The following is a 15704-nucleotide window of genomic DNA, read 5'->3' as shown; positions in this document are numbered from 1 at the left end:
ATTGGAATCGCATGAGTTGGTCTCTGAATTTCTTTCACAGAGACAAAACACCCTGGATTTAGACTCTCTGCTGGGATGGACAATCTCCCAAATGCCTTTTGTACTTAAAACTCGGGTAGTTGTGATTGATTGTCATACTGAACAGTGTTGATTGGTTGCGTCAGCAGGATCTTTCCCATTCTCTCCATTGTGTGCCTATTGTGGGGTTTGGGAGAGAGATGACTGATATCCTCTCCAGCTCTTTGGGAGGACTTTTTATTGGGCATAATTCCATACCCTTCTGATTTTGGGTAGGTTCATGATAGGGGTTGGTCTAATTACAGGAAAACTCAAGACTTTGGTTTTGTGATGGGTGAAGAGGTGTTTGTTCTCTCTCTGAATGCAGGTGCATGTAGATCAGTTGCTGTTGGTAGCTTTCCAGTAACCACATGGGGAGCTAGACTTAGGATGATGTACACCCTGAGCTTGGTCAGGGTTGATGACTGAGGTTGCTGGATCTAGCCTGACCTGAACTTGAGCCTATTTTTGGACTTGTAATTTACATGAGCCAGTACATTCCAGTTACTACTTCTGCCACTTTAAGTTGGGATTTTTTTGTTACCTAATAAATGCAACCATGGTAGGACAAGAGATTCTAACACCAATCTTCTACATTTATCTCTTGCCAGCAAATTCGGTCAATTTCTTATTTTGTATGTTTCACCCATTTTAGGACTTGGAAATAGACCTCTCAAAATAACAGCCTTTCACATGGCCTAGATTAGTCACATCCCACATAGTTCTATCTTCCATTCTTGTGTACAGTGTTTCCCACATCTTTGCTCAGGCCCTGACTTTTCCCCTTCAAACCTGCCATTCCAGGTTCCTGTTGGTCATCGTAGGTTCACACACCATACCTCCACCTGAACATAGTCTTCACTCAGCTCCTTTCCTCTGGTCTGCTTTCCCTCCCTTCCCCTTCACACTTCCTTCATTACCTCTGCCCTAAACCAGCAATAACCATTTCTCTGTCCCCTGAGTCTGCATACCCAAATATCCCAGTCTTGACTAGTCCCTTGCTTTCATTCCCTCAATCTAATCAATAATCAGTTCTTTGTATTCTTCAGAAATGTCTGGAATTGTGCCTCCCCCATCCCCACCTAACTAGTCTTCCTGCCCATCTTTACTCCCCCAGTCATCACCCCGTTACATGAGTTAAGGTCCTGAATAATCAATGAACCAGTGTGATGCAACCAATGATACAACTCCCCCCGCCCTGCTGCCCGCAATAAATCTGTTGACAGCAGCCTTGCCCTTCAAAATCCAGCCTTATACCATTACAACACATGGAAGGATGCCTTCGGCATGAGCTAGCCCAAGGGGTGCAGTGATTAAATAAACAGCCTAGCTACCAAAATGTTATTTCACGAAAGCTAGTTGTTGAATTCCGCCCTCCCCCCAAGCACTAGGAAGAGGATATACAGAGCATGGGAATTCTTAAGAGTATTCTCTTTTCCCCTCAAACCCTTATGCTCCCACCCCTATACATTTCTGTCTCCTATCCTTGCCTCCTTAAAAAGCACCTGGGGGTTCTTCCCTTTTCCTCTTGATTCTGTGCCACAGAAGTGCAGGTAAACCAATTTGCCAGAGCAATGTTTTCCATAGAGAATGGGCAAGGCAAAGAAAAGTAAGGTCCAAAATCTCTGGGTCAGTGGGAAAAAGAAGAGGCTGGAAACACTGTGTTAGTGGCTACTTTGTCCTATGGCTACTTTGGACAATTTACAGTGTCCCCCAGTCCCACCAATATGCATGAGGCACTATGGCCACAAAAAATCATTTGCTCTTTCCTGGCCACACTCTGGCTACACGTGTAACTCCACTGCTATGCTGTTTCCTGGGCAATTCTCCCCTGTGAATGCACTACTCTCCTGTTTGGTAGCGCCTTTTTTTTTTTTTTTTTTTTTTTTTTTAAGATTTTATTGAGAGAGAGAGAGCAGGAGCAAAGGCAAAGAGGTACAGAGAGAGAGGGAGAAGCAGGCTCCCCACTGAGCCTGGAGCCCGATGCGGGACTTGATCCCAGGACCCTGGGATCATGACTTGAGCCGAAGGCAGCTGCTTAACAAGCCACCTAAGCGCCCCTAGGTAGAACCTATTAACAGTCCTCCTGTGTTATATGAGGAAATGGGCATTCCATTTCTGTAAGAATGTTAGGTGGATGAATATTGCCTCCCCCAACCCCAGCATCCAGATTATCCATTACTGCCACCCCAGAACATTAAATAATGCCTGAAAATGCATTTCATGAATAACAAAAGCAAGTGCATTCTCACCTTAGAAATGTTGCCTCTGGAAAAATTTGGGGGTCATGCTAAATTGTTTGCAGCAAAGGCAAGGGGAAAAGCCTATCTCTAAAGAGGGGAGCAGGGTAGGCATCAGGTAAGAACAGTTCCACAAAATAGTGCCTCGAATATATGCTGCTGAATGAATGGGTCAACCTCTGACACTTTCTTCCCCGGGGCTAGATCCAGATAGAGAGCAAGAAGATGGGGCTTGTTAAACTTGAAGATTCTACCATTTCTTTCTCCTTTGAATAAGTGAAAGGTAGATGGTTTTCTACCATAGATTTTAAGTTGAAGAATCACAGGATATGGTCACGTTCTCTTAACCGGGGTCATAACTTGTGTGAACTTTTGCACCTGCTAACATTTAAATTTGTCCGCATAAAGCAGTATCTTGCTTGTTGGTAGGCCGAACTGTAAGCCTTTTAGGGCAGAGCCCATGCCCTGTGCCTTTGTGTAGCCCAAATTCTTTCAGATTCTTTTTCCTGGTAGATCTCAGACAGCTGTAGGATAAACCCTGCGGGAGCCCACAGCCCTCATTTATTAAGCAGGCCTGGGACTACTATCACCAATGAGTTGTTGAGGCTTAATGGAATAATCAAGGTATTTGACTACTCAGGGGTTTTGGAGCAGGGCCCTCCCACCTTGGCTGCAAACCAGACTCACCTAGAAGAGTTAGTACTGGGTCGCATTCCTTATCAGTTCTCTTTTCATTGATCTACGGTGCTGCCTGGGTTAGGATTTAGAAAATAAATCTCTTCAGGTGATTCTACTGAGCACCTGGGACTGTTTACCTGTTTAGAGGCTGTCAAGGGAGGCTCCAGCCGATAAGGACTTAATGTTTCCCTTCCTTTTCCTCCCCACAGTCTCTGAGGACTCACGCCCAAACCTATGCCCACCCAGCGACCCCCTAGCAGCTTTCCGGGACAACGGACCCGGCCAGCGAACGCGCGTACACGCGTAGGGACCACGTCTCATCTGCAGGCGGCCCTGCGGCCCCGGGAACACAGGCGCGCCCCCGCCCCGCGCGCCCCCGCCTCCAGGTCCTCTCGCGAGGAAGTCCGGGCTCCGGAAGTGCCTGCAGCGCGAGGCGGCGGAGCGGCGCTGAGGCTCCGGCGGGAAGGCGGTAGAGGGTGGGTGAGGCCGCTAGGATTGCGTGGGCTGCGGAGAGGGGTCTCACAGGTACCGCCGGGGTCCGAGCTCTCCGGGGAGGGCCGGGGGCAGGGCGGTCTCCGGCCCCTGCGTGACTCCGACTGGGGTGTCATTGCAGGGCCGCCCCCATGTTGCGTTTTCCGACCTGTTTCCCGTCCTTCCGGGTGGTGGGAGAGAAGCAGCTGCCGCAGGAGATAATTTTCCTGGTCTGGTCACCCAAGCGGGATCTCATCGCTTTGGCCAACACGGCGGGCGAGGTGAGTGAGCCCGACCCGACAGCAAGCGCGTTGCAGCCTGACCCAGCCTCAGTTTCCCTTTTTGTGGACTTGCTGGGCCGCCTGTGGACCCCGCCCCCTTCCTCTCCAAGCAGCTGTAAATCTTAGGTGAAAGTAGAAGGGAGCATCTACGGGAAGGATCATTTATGTGCCCATTTCCCCTATTTCATGGCAAAAACAATAGTTTTCACACAGCGCAGTCACTCAGTCCTGCATTCCTCGGTCTCCTTTAGTCATTTGTTAGGTGGGCTTTTTAAAATCCCATAATGTGTCACTCATCAACTAGACATCGTAGATCCACAGATCCTGCCCTGAATTTGCTTAGGGTTACGTAGCGGAAGGAAGATGAGTTCCTCTCAGACCTGAGCCGCGAATGTGCATACATGCAGCTGCCACAGAGAACAGGTTAAAAAATCGAGAATCTCTTGTCCAAGTTCCCTACTGTGGAGGGGATCACCACCTCCTCCTGAAAATACCTTTAAATTTAGGAAGGGAGTGATGCTTCCCTGGGTTCCTGACGGAGTGTACATGAGTGGTGTCACTTAGGGGTTCCAGTTCATACCACACTAGGCTTCATCAAGTATACCCGCTGCATCTACCTTTCTCTGGAGAGTCCTTGGTTACCTGGCAACCATTTTGTGAGGAAACCTTCAGCTCCGCATCTTTCCCCCTTTGGCCTTCGGGCAGGTTTTTAGGAATTACCTGGCCAGGTGAGAGTTGTGTTGTGTGCAGACGGACTTGGACACCAGGTGGTAAGCAACACTTAGCATCCGCAAAGCTTAGTCGCTGTGTTGACTACTAATAGCTTCTCACAAGGCACTGAGGTCTCCTTTCTCGAGGCCCTCTCTGATGTCTCCTGGTCCCTCTCCTTTGCCACTGGGCCTTGGAACTCTTCATGCTCTAGAGAGGAGAGCCGCAGCAGCAGGATGGAAGGGAGAGAATGGGGCATCGGTGCGACTAGTTGTGTAGATGTAATAGGCACTTGTTTCTGTGTCCTCAGTGAAGAAGAAAGTGGTGTCCAGGAGTGAGGATGGAGAAGAAAATACTGGAAGTTTGAGGAGAAAGGAGGGGTATGGAAAGCTGACAAGGCAGGCGGACTAGGGAAACTTAGTGAGATTGCTGGTACTGACCAGGTTAGTGGTCTTGTACTTTGAGAGACTCTAGTGAGCACGGTTGTGTCTCTGTTGTTCTGTTTGACTGGGTGAGTGTAGACATGGTTGGGTTTCACCAGGGTTGTTGTTTTGCAAATGAGACATAGCCAGAGAGATGCAAGGGAGTTAAAGTTACATGTCAGAGGTGCGATGGTAATGATCCTTGGATTCTAATACGATTAAGTATGGAAGTGGGGGTATGTGAGTGAGGGACAGTGAATAGGTGGAATCCATGGATTATAGGACTTGGTGAGGTTGAAGAAGTGAAGTCGGGTATTAGTAGGGATGAGCTAGAAGGGTAGAGGCAGTGATGGAAGGTGGGAGGTTTGAGACACTATGGCATTGCTTGTAACTAGAAGGATGAGGTCAGGGCGTGACCCTGGAGTGGCTGAGGTGAGTAGAAGACATGGTCATTGGAAGAAAGGTAATTGAGAACTGAAAAGTCAGGACATTGTGGGTCTTGAAATCATCAAGAATGGTGATGAATAGTGTTGGAAAGCATGAGTGAACTGGACAGGAGTCTGTATCTCCCGGGAATGAGGGGAATGCCTAGGGGTCTTTAGGGAACAGCAATTAGGGGGAGTGGGTGATATGGTGTGATTGGATATAATTCAGAATTAGAGGATTTTAGAGAAGAAAAGTCATCCAGAAATGGCATCAGGGATCAGGGAGGAAACTTACTTTATCTCCTGGCCCAGTAGAATGGAGAACATGGGACGCAGCACGGCTATCAGCTGAGAATCCTCTGGAAAGTGTTGTCTTAGGGTGAGAAGCAGATTTCAGAGAAGAGAAGGAAGATACGAGCATCATGATGATACCTGACCATGAATTTCAGAGGGTGCAGAGGAAAGGTTTTGGAAGTAAGAAATGGCAGAGACGGGCTCAGAAAAGAGCAGTGTGTCTAGGGAATGAAGGATTCCATGGGATTCCTGGCTTCCTGTGGGGTCTGATGTACCAGGAGTGAAGAGTGCTGTGAGCTAAGGGCAGGAGAGGTGAAGCTGTGAGTGTGGGGACCTGAGAAGGTATGGAGGCTCTGCAGGGGTACATACCATTTCTTATTTTCCATGGTTGTATAGAGGATGAAGTAGGCACAGCCTTTGTTTTGAGTCAGAAAGAGCTCTGGGGGCAAGAAAGAGCTCTGGGAATTTTCCCTTGTGGAAGTGGAAATTTAGAATGACTAAGTGACTTGTCCAAGATCTATGGCCAGCTGAAATTCCATCCCAAGGTGTCTGATTCCACTTTTGGTGTTATTTGACTATTACAGCTAGTTTTCTGTGCTGTTTATGTTCCTTGTTTCTTTCTCTGTTGTGATCTTCTTGGACAACCTCATTTCTTTCTAAGAACTGTCTCTTGTTGACATTGAAGATAGGAAAATGTATAGAGTACAGGGTTAAATAGGTCTTGTTTCACCCATCACTTTGAATATACCTTCAGTTCATTCAGACCTTGTTGTCTTCTCATTTCTTCTGATAGCTAAATATTATGCTTTGAGATTATTTATTTATTTTTATTAACATATAATGTGTTCTTTGTTTCAGGGGTACAGGTCTGTGAATCATCAGTCTTAAACAATTCACAGCATTATGCTTGCGATTATTTTTAAAGATTTTATTGTGATGATCTAGGTTTATTTCAGTTTTGGAAATGGGTTTTTTATTTTTTGCCTTTGTATCTGTTTTGTCTTAGGTTTTACTTCATCGACTTGCAAGTTTTCATCGAGTTTGGAGTTTTCCACCCAATGAAAATACAGGAAAGGAAGTGACCTGTCTGGCATGGAGACCAGATGGCAAACGTAATGATAGGAATCTTTGGAAAATACGTTGTTATTATTATTATTATTCCCCAAAAAAGTCTTTTGTAAAGAAAGCTTATTTCCAGAAAGAATGTATTGTTCTTACTATATTCTTATTACTTACTAAATATCAGTTTGGAAACTTTGCTTTTTGGAAGCTTTAAAGTGTTTTCATAGAGATGAGGTTAATTTTGCTGTGTTGTTTCCTTGGCTGAGCACTCTCTAAAATGAAATTTGACTTCTTGGCAAAGCTAAAATCAAATCTGATGGAATGTGCAAAATACTTAGGCTTTGCTCTTGATGCTGTCTTGTCCTTCCATGATGGCCCAAGCTCCAGCTACATTCACTAGTACGTTCGGTACCATTGTGGTCTTTTTTTCCCAAAATGTATGTTAGCATTAAATGTGTGGGTCATAAATATTCTCTTAGCATGAATGCTTATCTCACCTGAAGGACTATCAGCTCTGACCCCATCCCTTCCTCTTTCTCCTCTAATCTTTATTTTGTAGCTTCTTATAGCTTTGACGACTGAACTCTGCTTCCACCTGTTGTTTTTACAATGACAGTCATAATTTGAGCTGCTGTACACAGAGTCAGTACAGTAAAATGCTATAAATTATACAGGTTGAAGTTCATCTGTTATCATTGGTGCTTTGAGGAAAAAAAGCTGAATCATTTTTGTAAAATGATATGTACTCCTTATTGCCTGTTTTTTTCTAGTAAATATAAATGAGTAGGTAAAAACATGCTGAAAGCCTCAACTACCTGTCCATATTCATTTTGTTCAGCTCTTGTTCTTTTAGTAAAAAAATGGGGGGGAGTGTATATGTAAAATTAGAGGACTTTTATAAGTAACATCATGAGATCTTGCACTATTCATCCCAAAACACCAGAATCTCAAAAATAAATCATGAAAGTCCATGTGTGTTGAAATGTATATAAGTAGATGAAGTTTTTTTTTTTTTTTTTTTTTAAGATTTTATTTTTTTTTTTTACAGAGGGAGTTTAAAATTAGGAAGAGAGAGAGATGGGGGGGGGGTGGAGAAGCAGGTTCCCTGCTGAGCAGAGAGCCCGATGCGGGACTCGATCCCAGGACCCCGAGATCATGACCTGAGCCGAAGGCAGCGGCTTAACCCACTGAGCCACCCAGGCACCCCTAGATGAAGTTTTTATCATTAAAAAATATGCCTTGTGTTTTTGGACAGTGAAATAAGGTTTTTTAAGCAATGATTATTTCAAGATTGCTTTATATTGTTTGAAGAAGAGGAAATGTGGATTGCCTCACATCTTGTAAAACTGTGTGTCTTGATATACTGTGAAATGCGTAGCTCCCTACTTAGAAATTCTTAACTTTGATGTGTTAGGAAGATATTAGTGACATATGTGGAGAAACTGTACTAGATAATTCAGCCACAGTGAAAGGAGGAAGACTCCTCAGCATTTGATAGTCTCGTTTCCCATTAAGGGTTAGAGACAGAAGGGGACACTGAGCCTTCTAAGAACCAAGCAGTTGGAATCGCTTCTTAACATTTTAGGCTTGTTCACTAGACCAGCGTCTCTTGGTGATAGGATATTGTTGTTTGTCTGTTGAGACCTATTCTGTGTCTTCTGCTGGGAAGCAGGGCTCCAGTCCAGAGGCTTTGATGTGTGAGATGTGTAAGACACTAAGTACAGTACACTAGGAAGTAGTAGGTCCCTCACGAGGTTTTAAGCCTTTGAAAATAAGCTTAGGTAACAGCATAAGTACATGTAAAGATATCTTTCTGTATTTAAAAATGTTATTGGAAGGAAGGATTTTTAGGTTAAGTAATTTCTGTGATTATGATGCATTTAAAATAGTAAAACCGGGCAAGAAGTGAAATAGCCATTTTGTTTTCTCGAATGTTACGGTAGTTTGTCCTGATCCTCTCTTCTTGTTTCAGTTTTGGCGTTTGCTCTTGCTGACACCAAGAAAATTGTTCTGTGCGACGTAGAGAAACCTGAAAGCTTGCACTCCTTCTCTGTGGAGGCGCCAGTGTCTTGTATGCATTGGATGGAAGTGACTGCAGAAAGCAGGTAGAGGAGTAGAAGGAGGAGCTCCAGCGGCCACAGTGGGACAGTTGTGCACTTGCCGGGACTAAAACACACCCTTGGGAGGATCTGAGTGTTGAGCCTGGGCACATTTTATTTCACTTTGGATTTTCAGTTTATCAGGATAAGATTTTGTAATGCTTTGTTAGGTTTTATTTTCTTCTGAAAAAAAAAAAAAAAAAAAAAAAAAATTTTTTTTTTTTTTTTATATTGGAGCAATAATGCCTGAAAAGCTAAGATTTTTCTTTGTTTTTTTTTTTTTTTTTTAATTTTTAGTAGTTATGTCAGTGATTTGTACTTTATTATTATTTTTTTTTTCCTTAACTTAAATTTTAGGTAGTTAACAGTGCAATATTGGTTTCTGGAGTAGAATGCAGTGGTTCATCACTTCAGTACAGTGCCCAGTGCCCATCACAGGTGGCCACCTTCATGCCTATCACCCACTTAGCCCATCCCCTGTCTGCCTCCCTCCATTAGCCCTCGGTTTATTCTCTATTGTTTAGAGCTTTTTATTACTTATTTCTCTCCTTTTTTTCTTTTCCTCCCTTCCTGTGTGTTCATTTTTTTTTTTTTTTAATTCTACATGAGTGAGATCCTATCGTAGTGATTTGTACTTTCAAGTAATAGAAATTAAAATCAGTGATTAACAAGTTGAGGTTCTTTGTTCCTTTTTGCCGCCAATTTCTTTTGGAGCTCGGGGTTTTTTGGCATCTTCGTAAATATCCTCAGAGTATAGAAAGTGCTAAGTTAAGCACTCTGGGGGTTTTGTTTTGTTTTGTTCGTTTTAAGATTTCATTTATTTGAGAAAGAGAGTGAGTGAGCACGAGTAGGGGGCAGGGCTGAGGAAGGTGGAGAAGGAGACCCCCCACTGATGTGGGACTCCATCCCAGGACCCTGATCATGACCTGAACTGAAGGCAGATGGAGCCACCCAGGCACCCCTGAGCACTTTGTTTTGATGCTGAATGAGCTCTTTCTGTGTCTGTGGTCCTGATAGCTTGCTGGTCTCATGAAAATAACTGCCTTAGTCTGCATTCAAGTCATATACCAGGTTTGCAGTCAAGATGGCTTAAAGGATGAGTTTGTTTAGCTAATAACGAAAATAAAAGGTTTTCTTGTTTGTTTTTAGGAAGTGTGATAATTTTCTTACCAGTAGTTTTTCCTTTCTAATAAAGTGTTAATTTCAAATTAACTAAGGGGGAGTCTATAATAAGAATACTAAGGATCTCACCTGGTGTTTGAAATTCACTATAGATAAAACATTTATCTATAATTGATGTATCATCAAATAATCCAGGGTTGCAAGTAGCCATGTGAATTTATCAATGCTTAGAGGAGCAGACTATACCGTGTCATTTCTGTCCCATTCCAGGTACCTGCTAAGTGTATTCCTAATATACTTTCTGCCAATAGTTTAGAAATAAAATGTGGAGATTCTAGGATCTCTCAGGACACCTAGTTTGTGTTTTAAGTGGGAAAAAAATGCATGCCAAGTCGCCACTTTTTCACCTTTTCACTCATTACCACCCTTATTTGGAGGTAGAATTGAGAAACAGGAACAAGCAAGACTATTTCAGAATGTGTGGTGCTGTCTTAGATACCTGTCAGGTTGTCAAATCCCAAATGCGTATAAGCCACAGAACCCACGGTTAAATGAGGTAATAACTGCAGTGTTCTTTAAAATCCATTCATCCTTGGTACTCATATATGTTTAGTGTTGGTTCTTAGAGTTAAAAAATCATAAATTCTTGGGGCACCTGGGTGGCCCAGTTGGGTAAATGTCTGCCTTCAGCTCAGGTCATGATGCCTGGGTCCAGGGATCAGGCCCCATGTTGGCCTCCTTGCTCATTGACGAGTCTGTTTCCCTCTTTTCCTCTGCCCTGCCTCCACCACCTCCTGCTCATGTGCTCTCTCTCTCTCTCTCTCTCTCACTTACTCTCTGTCTCTCAAATAAAATCTTAAAAAGGAAAAATTCTAAATTCTTAGTATCTCATACTGAATACATAGAGAAAATTGTTTATTAGTATTTTTCCTCTAAGTAAAGTGGCTGGGTTTTTTCCCCCCAGAAACAAAGCCCCTCATAAAGGAAGAATTTCCTATTTTTCTCTTTGTTGTCTGTGATTGTTACAATGACTGTTTTATAATAGTAAAATATGTGTGGCATCTGTTTACTTGATAATGTATATAATGTATAAAACTGGGCAATTTTTTAAAAAGTACTTTTTAATGGAAAGACAAAATCTTTGGTAGTGTTGTAATGCCTCTTTGTTTTTCTTTTCAGTGTTCTAACATCCTTTTATAATGCTGAGGATGAATCAAATCTTCTCTTACCTAAACTGCCCACCCTGCCAAAAAAGTAAGTATCAGTTTAATTTCATTGGAATCCATCTTGCAGATTTCTCTTTCCTTTACCTTTATTTATTTTTTTAAAAAAAGGTTTATTTCTTTGGCAGAGAGAGCGAGCGAGCACAAGTAGGCAGAGAGGCAGGCCGGGAGGGGGGAGCAGGCTCCCCGCTGAGCAGAGAGCCCCATGGGGGACTCGATCCCAGGACCCTGAGATTATGACCTGAGCCGAAGGCAGAGGCTTAACCCACTGAGCCACCCACGTACCTCTTTCCTTTACCTTTAAACATTGCGATGATTTTCTCATGTGTTTTAAAAAATATATTGTTACTGCTTTTTACACTAGTCTCTGTTTTTCTCTAGTTACAGCAACACCTCAAAAATTTTTAGGTAAGATACGTCTTTTTTGTTTTCAGGTCAAATAATCTTTTGTTAGTTGAAAGATGTAGTTGAAAGGTAACGCAGTTGTTTTTATATTTTAGTGAAGAAAATTCTGATGAAATTATTAAGCTTTTGGGAGACGTCAGGTAAATCTTGCAAATATCTTAAATAACAAGTCTAATTTCTTAACATTGATGTTTGGTATTTGAGACAGGGTTCAGAGTTTCAAGGGCAGTTCCTTCATGTGTTATGTTATTTCCCTGCTGACAAACACCACTGAATAATATACAGACATTAGTGTCTATTATTTACTTGTTTTTATTGTATGGTCTTTTAAATATGAAGTATTTACTTGTTTTTGTTGTATAGTCTTTTAAATATGAAGTAAAGGAAGATGTTACTAGAATTTCTAAAATTTAAATTTAAATATTCCAGATTTTTTAAGCCCTTTTAATGCATTTAGCATCAGAGCCATGATACCACTGATGGCGCTTTGCTCAGCTGGAAAAAAGATTGTGTTATTGAGAGTATATAAATACAGTAGTTGTTAAAATACTGTATCCTTATTTTACTATAAACTGATGTTTTTAGGCGACAGCAAATTTATGTTCCTCTGAGAAAAGGAAGCAGCCCAGTGTGATTGAATATTGAGTATTTGTGAATTTGTTTGGGGCTTGTTTCTCCGCAGGGGAGCCTTATTAGCATGCAGATTATTTGAGAGCAAGAACAATTTATATCTTAGTTTAAGAACTTAGTCTTTTCTGTTGTCCTCAGCTTGTTACATTCCTTTTAATTAGGCTTAATATTCTTGTCCTCGGAGGAAGCTCTGGATTTATTGAGCTTTATGCATATGGAATGTTCAAAATTGCTCGAGTCACAGGGGTAAGTTTTCCTTTAAAATTTTCACATCATTTCTCTTAGACTATACCACCTAGAATATAACAGCTAACTGATTTATGGAAAAAAAAAAAACAAAACACTAGGGTTTTTTTTCTCACTTTCAATTAATGGAGTTATTCATTTTTAAAAAGTTAGGATAATTTTCTTACTAAGATAAAATAGTGGTGATATGATATCTGTGAAGCTCAGGTATTCTTAGTGGAATTAGTCAACTTTTTCTTAACAAAAAGATTGATTCAGGATACAGTTGATTCTGACTCAGTGTCTTTCTAGCCTGTAGTCAGGGCGAGAGCTGCAGTTTGTGACTGGAATGTGAAGGAACATCATGAGAAGTGCTCGTCTACTCAGCACCAGATCTGTGCTGGTTGCTCAGTCTTGGTCTTCTCCACAGCTTTTCTGTCCTATTCTCACCATTTCTGAGGGGGGAGAAATACTGTGGGCTCTCCAGCACTTGATTTGGTTCCCCTTATGGAGGGGTGTGTGTCCATGAGGGATGTGGACTGGGGGGACACACATCTTCCCTCTCTTGCACGTGTGGAATGCGTCAGGCTTGTGTGGTTTTGCTTCGGAGAGTTCCATTAGTTTCTGTTGCCTGTATCGTAAGCAGGTGCAGACTAGCAGTGATACTAAATGGACCAGGGGATTTGATTGTCTTACAGATCGTTGGTACTTGTCTTGCATTGTGTTTATCCAGTGATTTGAAGTCATTATCAGTGGTCACAGAGGTTTCTGCTGGCGCTGCTTCAGAGGTCTCATACTTCCAGGTAAGTGTGGAAACCTGGTAGCAGCAGACAGTAAATATCTATATATTTTTTAAAAATTTTATTTATTTATTTGACCGACAGAGATCACAGTAGGCAGAGAGGCAGGCAGTGGGGGGTGAGGCAGGGTCTCTGCTGAGCAGAGAGCCAGATAGGGAGCTCGATCCCAGGACCCTGGGATCATGACCTGAGCTTAAGGCAGAAACTTTAACACACTGAGCCACCCAGGTGCCCCAGTAAATACATTTTTTTAAGGTTTTATAGTTTTTATTATTCTTATTTTTGGATTCTAATGGTTATTAAAACAAAGCAAAAAGAAAAAAATAAAAAAACTTGGAGCTTCTAAATCTCATGTATAGAATCTTGCTTTAGTGAACATTTCATTATTCCCAGAGTCCAGTATAGTTTTCATAAAAACAGTGTTTTGATAGTTTATTAATGACCATGTTAATTGGTTGCTATATCAGTCTGTCTTTGTACCAAGTATTTTTTTTTTTTTTTAAGATTTATTTATTTGAGAGAGATAGTATGAGCAGGGGGAGGGGGAGAGGGAGAGAGAATCCCAAGCAGATTCTGTGCTGAGTGCAAAGCCTGTCATGGGACTCCGTCTCACCACCCATGAGATCATGACCTGAGCTGAAACCAGGGGTCACACATGTAACCAACCAAGCCACCTAGGCACCCCTGTATCAAGTGTGTTCTTCGGACTCTGATCCTAGGGGCACTTGGGTGGATCTTTTGGTTAAGCATCTGCCTTCAGCTTAGGTGGTGATCTCAGGGTCCTGGGATTGATCCCTGCATCAGGCTCCCTGCTCAGGGGAGAGCCTGCTTCTCCCTCTCCCTGCTATTTCCCTGGTTGTGTCCCCTCTCTGTCAAATAAATAAATTCTTTAAAAATAAAGAAAAGGGACTCTGATCCTAATACTAATAAAAGCTAATACAGATCAGTTGTTTAATATGTGCGAAGTACTGAGTAGTTTAGTATAATTCATTTGAATCTTCACAGCAACCTAATAGGTAGGTCCTATTATTATCCCCATTTTATAGATAAGTAGAAACTGCAGAACTTGCTCGGCATAACTCACATGGAAGTGATGCTGGGCAGTGTGGCTCCAGGGTCCGTGCTCATCACCAGCACGTTGCCTCTTGTGTCAGATGATCATTTAACGTTGGGAAAAGCTTTGTACTCTGTGCTGTTTATATGGAAGCCATGTGGGCTCCTATAGAGTATTTAGATTATAGCCTTGCCTTTAAGAAAGTCTTCCCTAGATAGGTGTTTTTTTTTTTTTTTTAAGATTTTATTTTTAAGTAATCTCTATACCCAACAAAGGGCTCAAATTCACAACCCCAAGATCAAGTTGCACTCTACCAACTGAGCCAGGTGCCCCTTCCCTAGATTTTTGTGCTAGATAACCCTGCTGCTTAACCTAAGGATGCACAAATTCTAAACAAAAATAGAACAAAAAGATGCATTGTGCACTCTGTCTGATGATTTCCAGTATTTGTTGTTGTATTCATAGCACCAGGGAGCTCTTGACTTCCTAATTGCCCGGAATAGTTGGTCACATTTGCGCTTCAGCTTAGGGTTCTGTGAAAATATGATTTCTAGGATTGCATTTGGTGCTGTAATAAGAAGATTTGCTATTTCTTTGAAGTTTGGAATGGATATTTTGTTAAATAATAGCTTTTTAAAGATACGATTTTTATTTCATTGTAATGGATACGTAACTTGTGTTTATCAGTAGCATATAGTTCTTTAAAACTTTATATGTATATTTGTAATCGTTTTTTAATTTTATCATAATAGTTTTACAAAATAGATTGTATTTATCTAGTTATGGAGATGGCACTGCAAACTTAGGGAGGGTTGATCTGTGCACAGGTAAACATGTCAGATTAGAAAATCCTAAAGTTCTCTTCTGTTAGTCTTCAAAGTAGTAGGCTCAAAGATAGCAGAATTCAGACATGGTCTTTCTGACACATACTTAGACCTTGACTTTAACTCTTTAAATTGTAGGATTTCTTTTTTTGAGCTGGGACTGATTTATCTTTAAAAGAAGTGTGTGTGTGTGATTGTAACTCACTTTATTTTGATTTTACAGCTTGAAACCAATCTACTGTACTCTTTCTTACCTGAAGTAACTAGGATGGCTAGAAAGTTTACTCACATTTCAGCACTTTTACAGGTATTTATTTGTAGCTTGTTTTATGTGAATATTTGCTCTTAAGTTTCTCACAGTCTATAAATAAAACACTTGCAAATTTCATTCTGTAAAGCTAACTATCTGTGGTATAAATGTCTGTTCTGATAATCTTGTAATGTCTGTTAACAAGAAAAAGGAATTTAATTGAAAATCTATTCCCACCAGAAAAGAAAAAAGTAGTTCAGATATTTTAAAAATACTCCCCTAAGTGAAATAACATTTTGGAATTTTAAAAGTCTTACTGCAAATCAAGCATTATGGAAAACAGCCATTATGTCAGTTCACTCTTATGTGTAAAAACCCACCCCAAATTAGCTGATTCCGCAAGTCTTAGTCTGGGCTGGGCTCAGCTAGAAGGT

General features: G+C 41.6%; 1 protein-coding gene across 4 annotated transcripts in view; it reads left to right on the top strand.

Moving 5' to 3' along the window:
- Positions 1-3392: 3392 nt before the first annotated feature.
- The window catches only part of LOC111148974 (anaphase promoting complex subunit 4), a 40190-nt gene continuing 27878 nt past the window's right edge, over positions 3393-15704 (top strand). For 2 of the 4 annotated variants that reach the window (XR_002640727.1, XM_022505833.1), the window contains exons 1-10: positions 3397-3500; positions 3589-3727; positions 6583-6688; positions 8611-8743; positions 11039-11113; positions 11464-11490; positions 11583-11627; positions 12279-12363; positions 13041-13145; positions 15244-15327. Coding sequence is in view for 3 of the 4 variants with exons in the window: in XM_022505833.1 (XP_022361541.1) it covers positions 3599-3727; positions 6583-6688; positions 8611-8743; positions 11039-11113; positions 11464-11490; positions 11583-11627; positions 12279-12363; positions 13041-13145; positions 15244-15327 (789 nt within the window). In the remaining variant the exon portion in view is untranslated. Of the gene's footprint in view, positions 3501-3557; positions 3728-6582; positions 6689-8610; positions 8744-11038; positions 11114-11463; positions 11491-11582; positions 11628-12278; positions 12364-13040; positions 13146-15243; positions 15328-15704 lie in introns of those variants that run through there. The other 2 variants (XM_022505834.1, XM_022505835.1) reach the window with 2 other exon arrangements.

Source organism: Enhydra lutris, unplaced genomic scaffold (assembly GCF_002288905.1).
Source record: "Enhydra lutris kenyoni isolate GAN:26980312 unplaced genomic scaffold, ASM228890v2 scaffoldscaffold21, whole genome shotgun sequence".
In the NCBI taxonomy this organism is placed as follows: Eukaryota; Metazoa; Chordata; class Mammalia; order Carnivora; family Mustelidae; genus Enhydra; species Enhydra lutris.
Note: the sequence above shows the minus strand (reverse complement) of the source record. Positions and strands in the feature narration are given on the sequence as shown.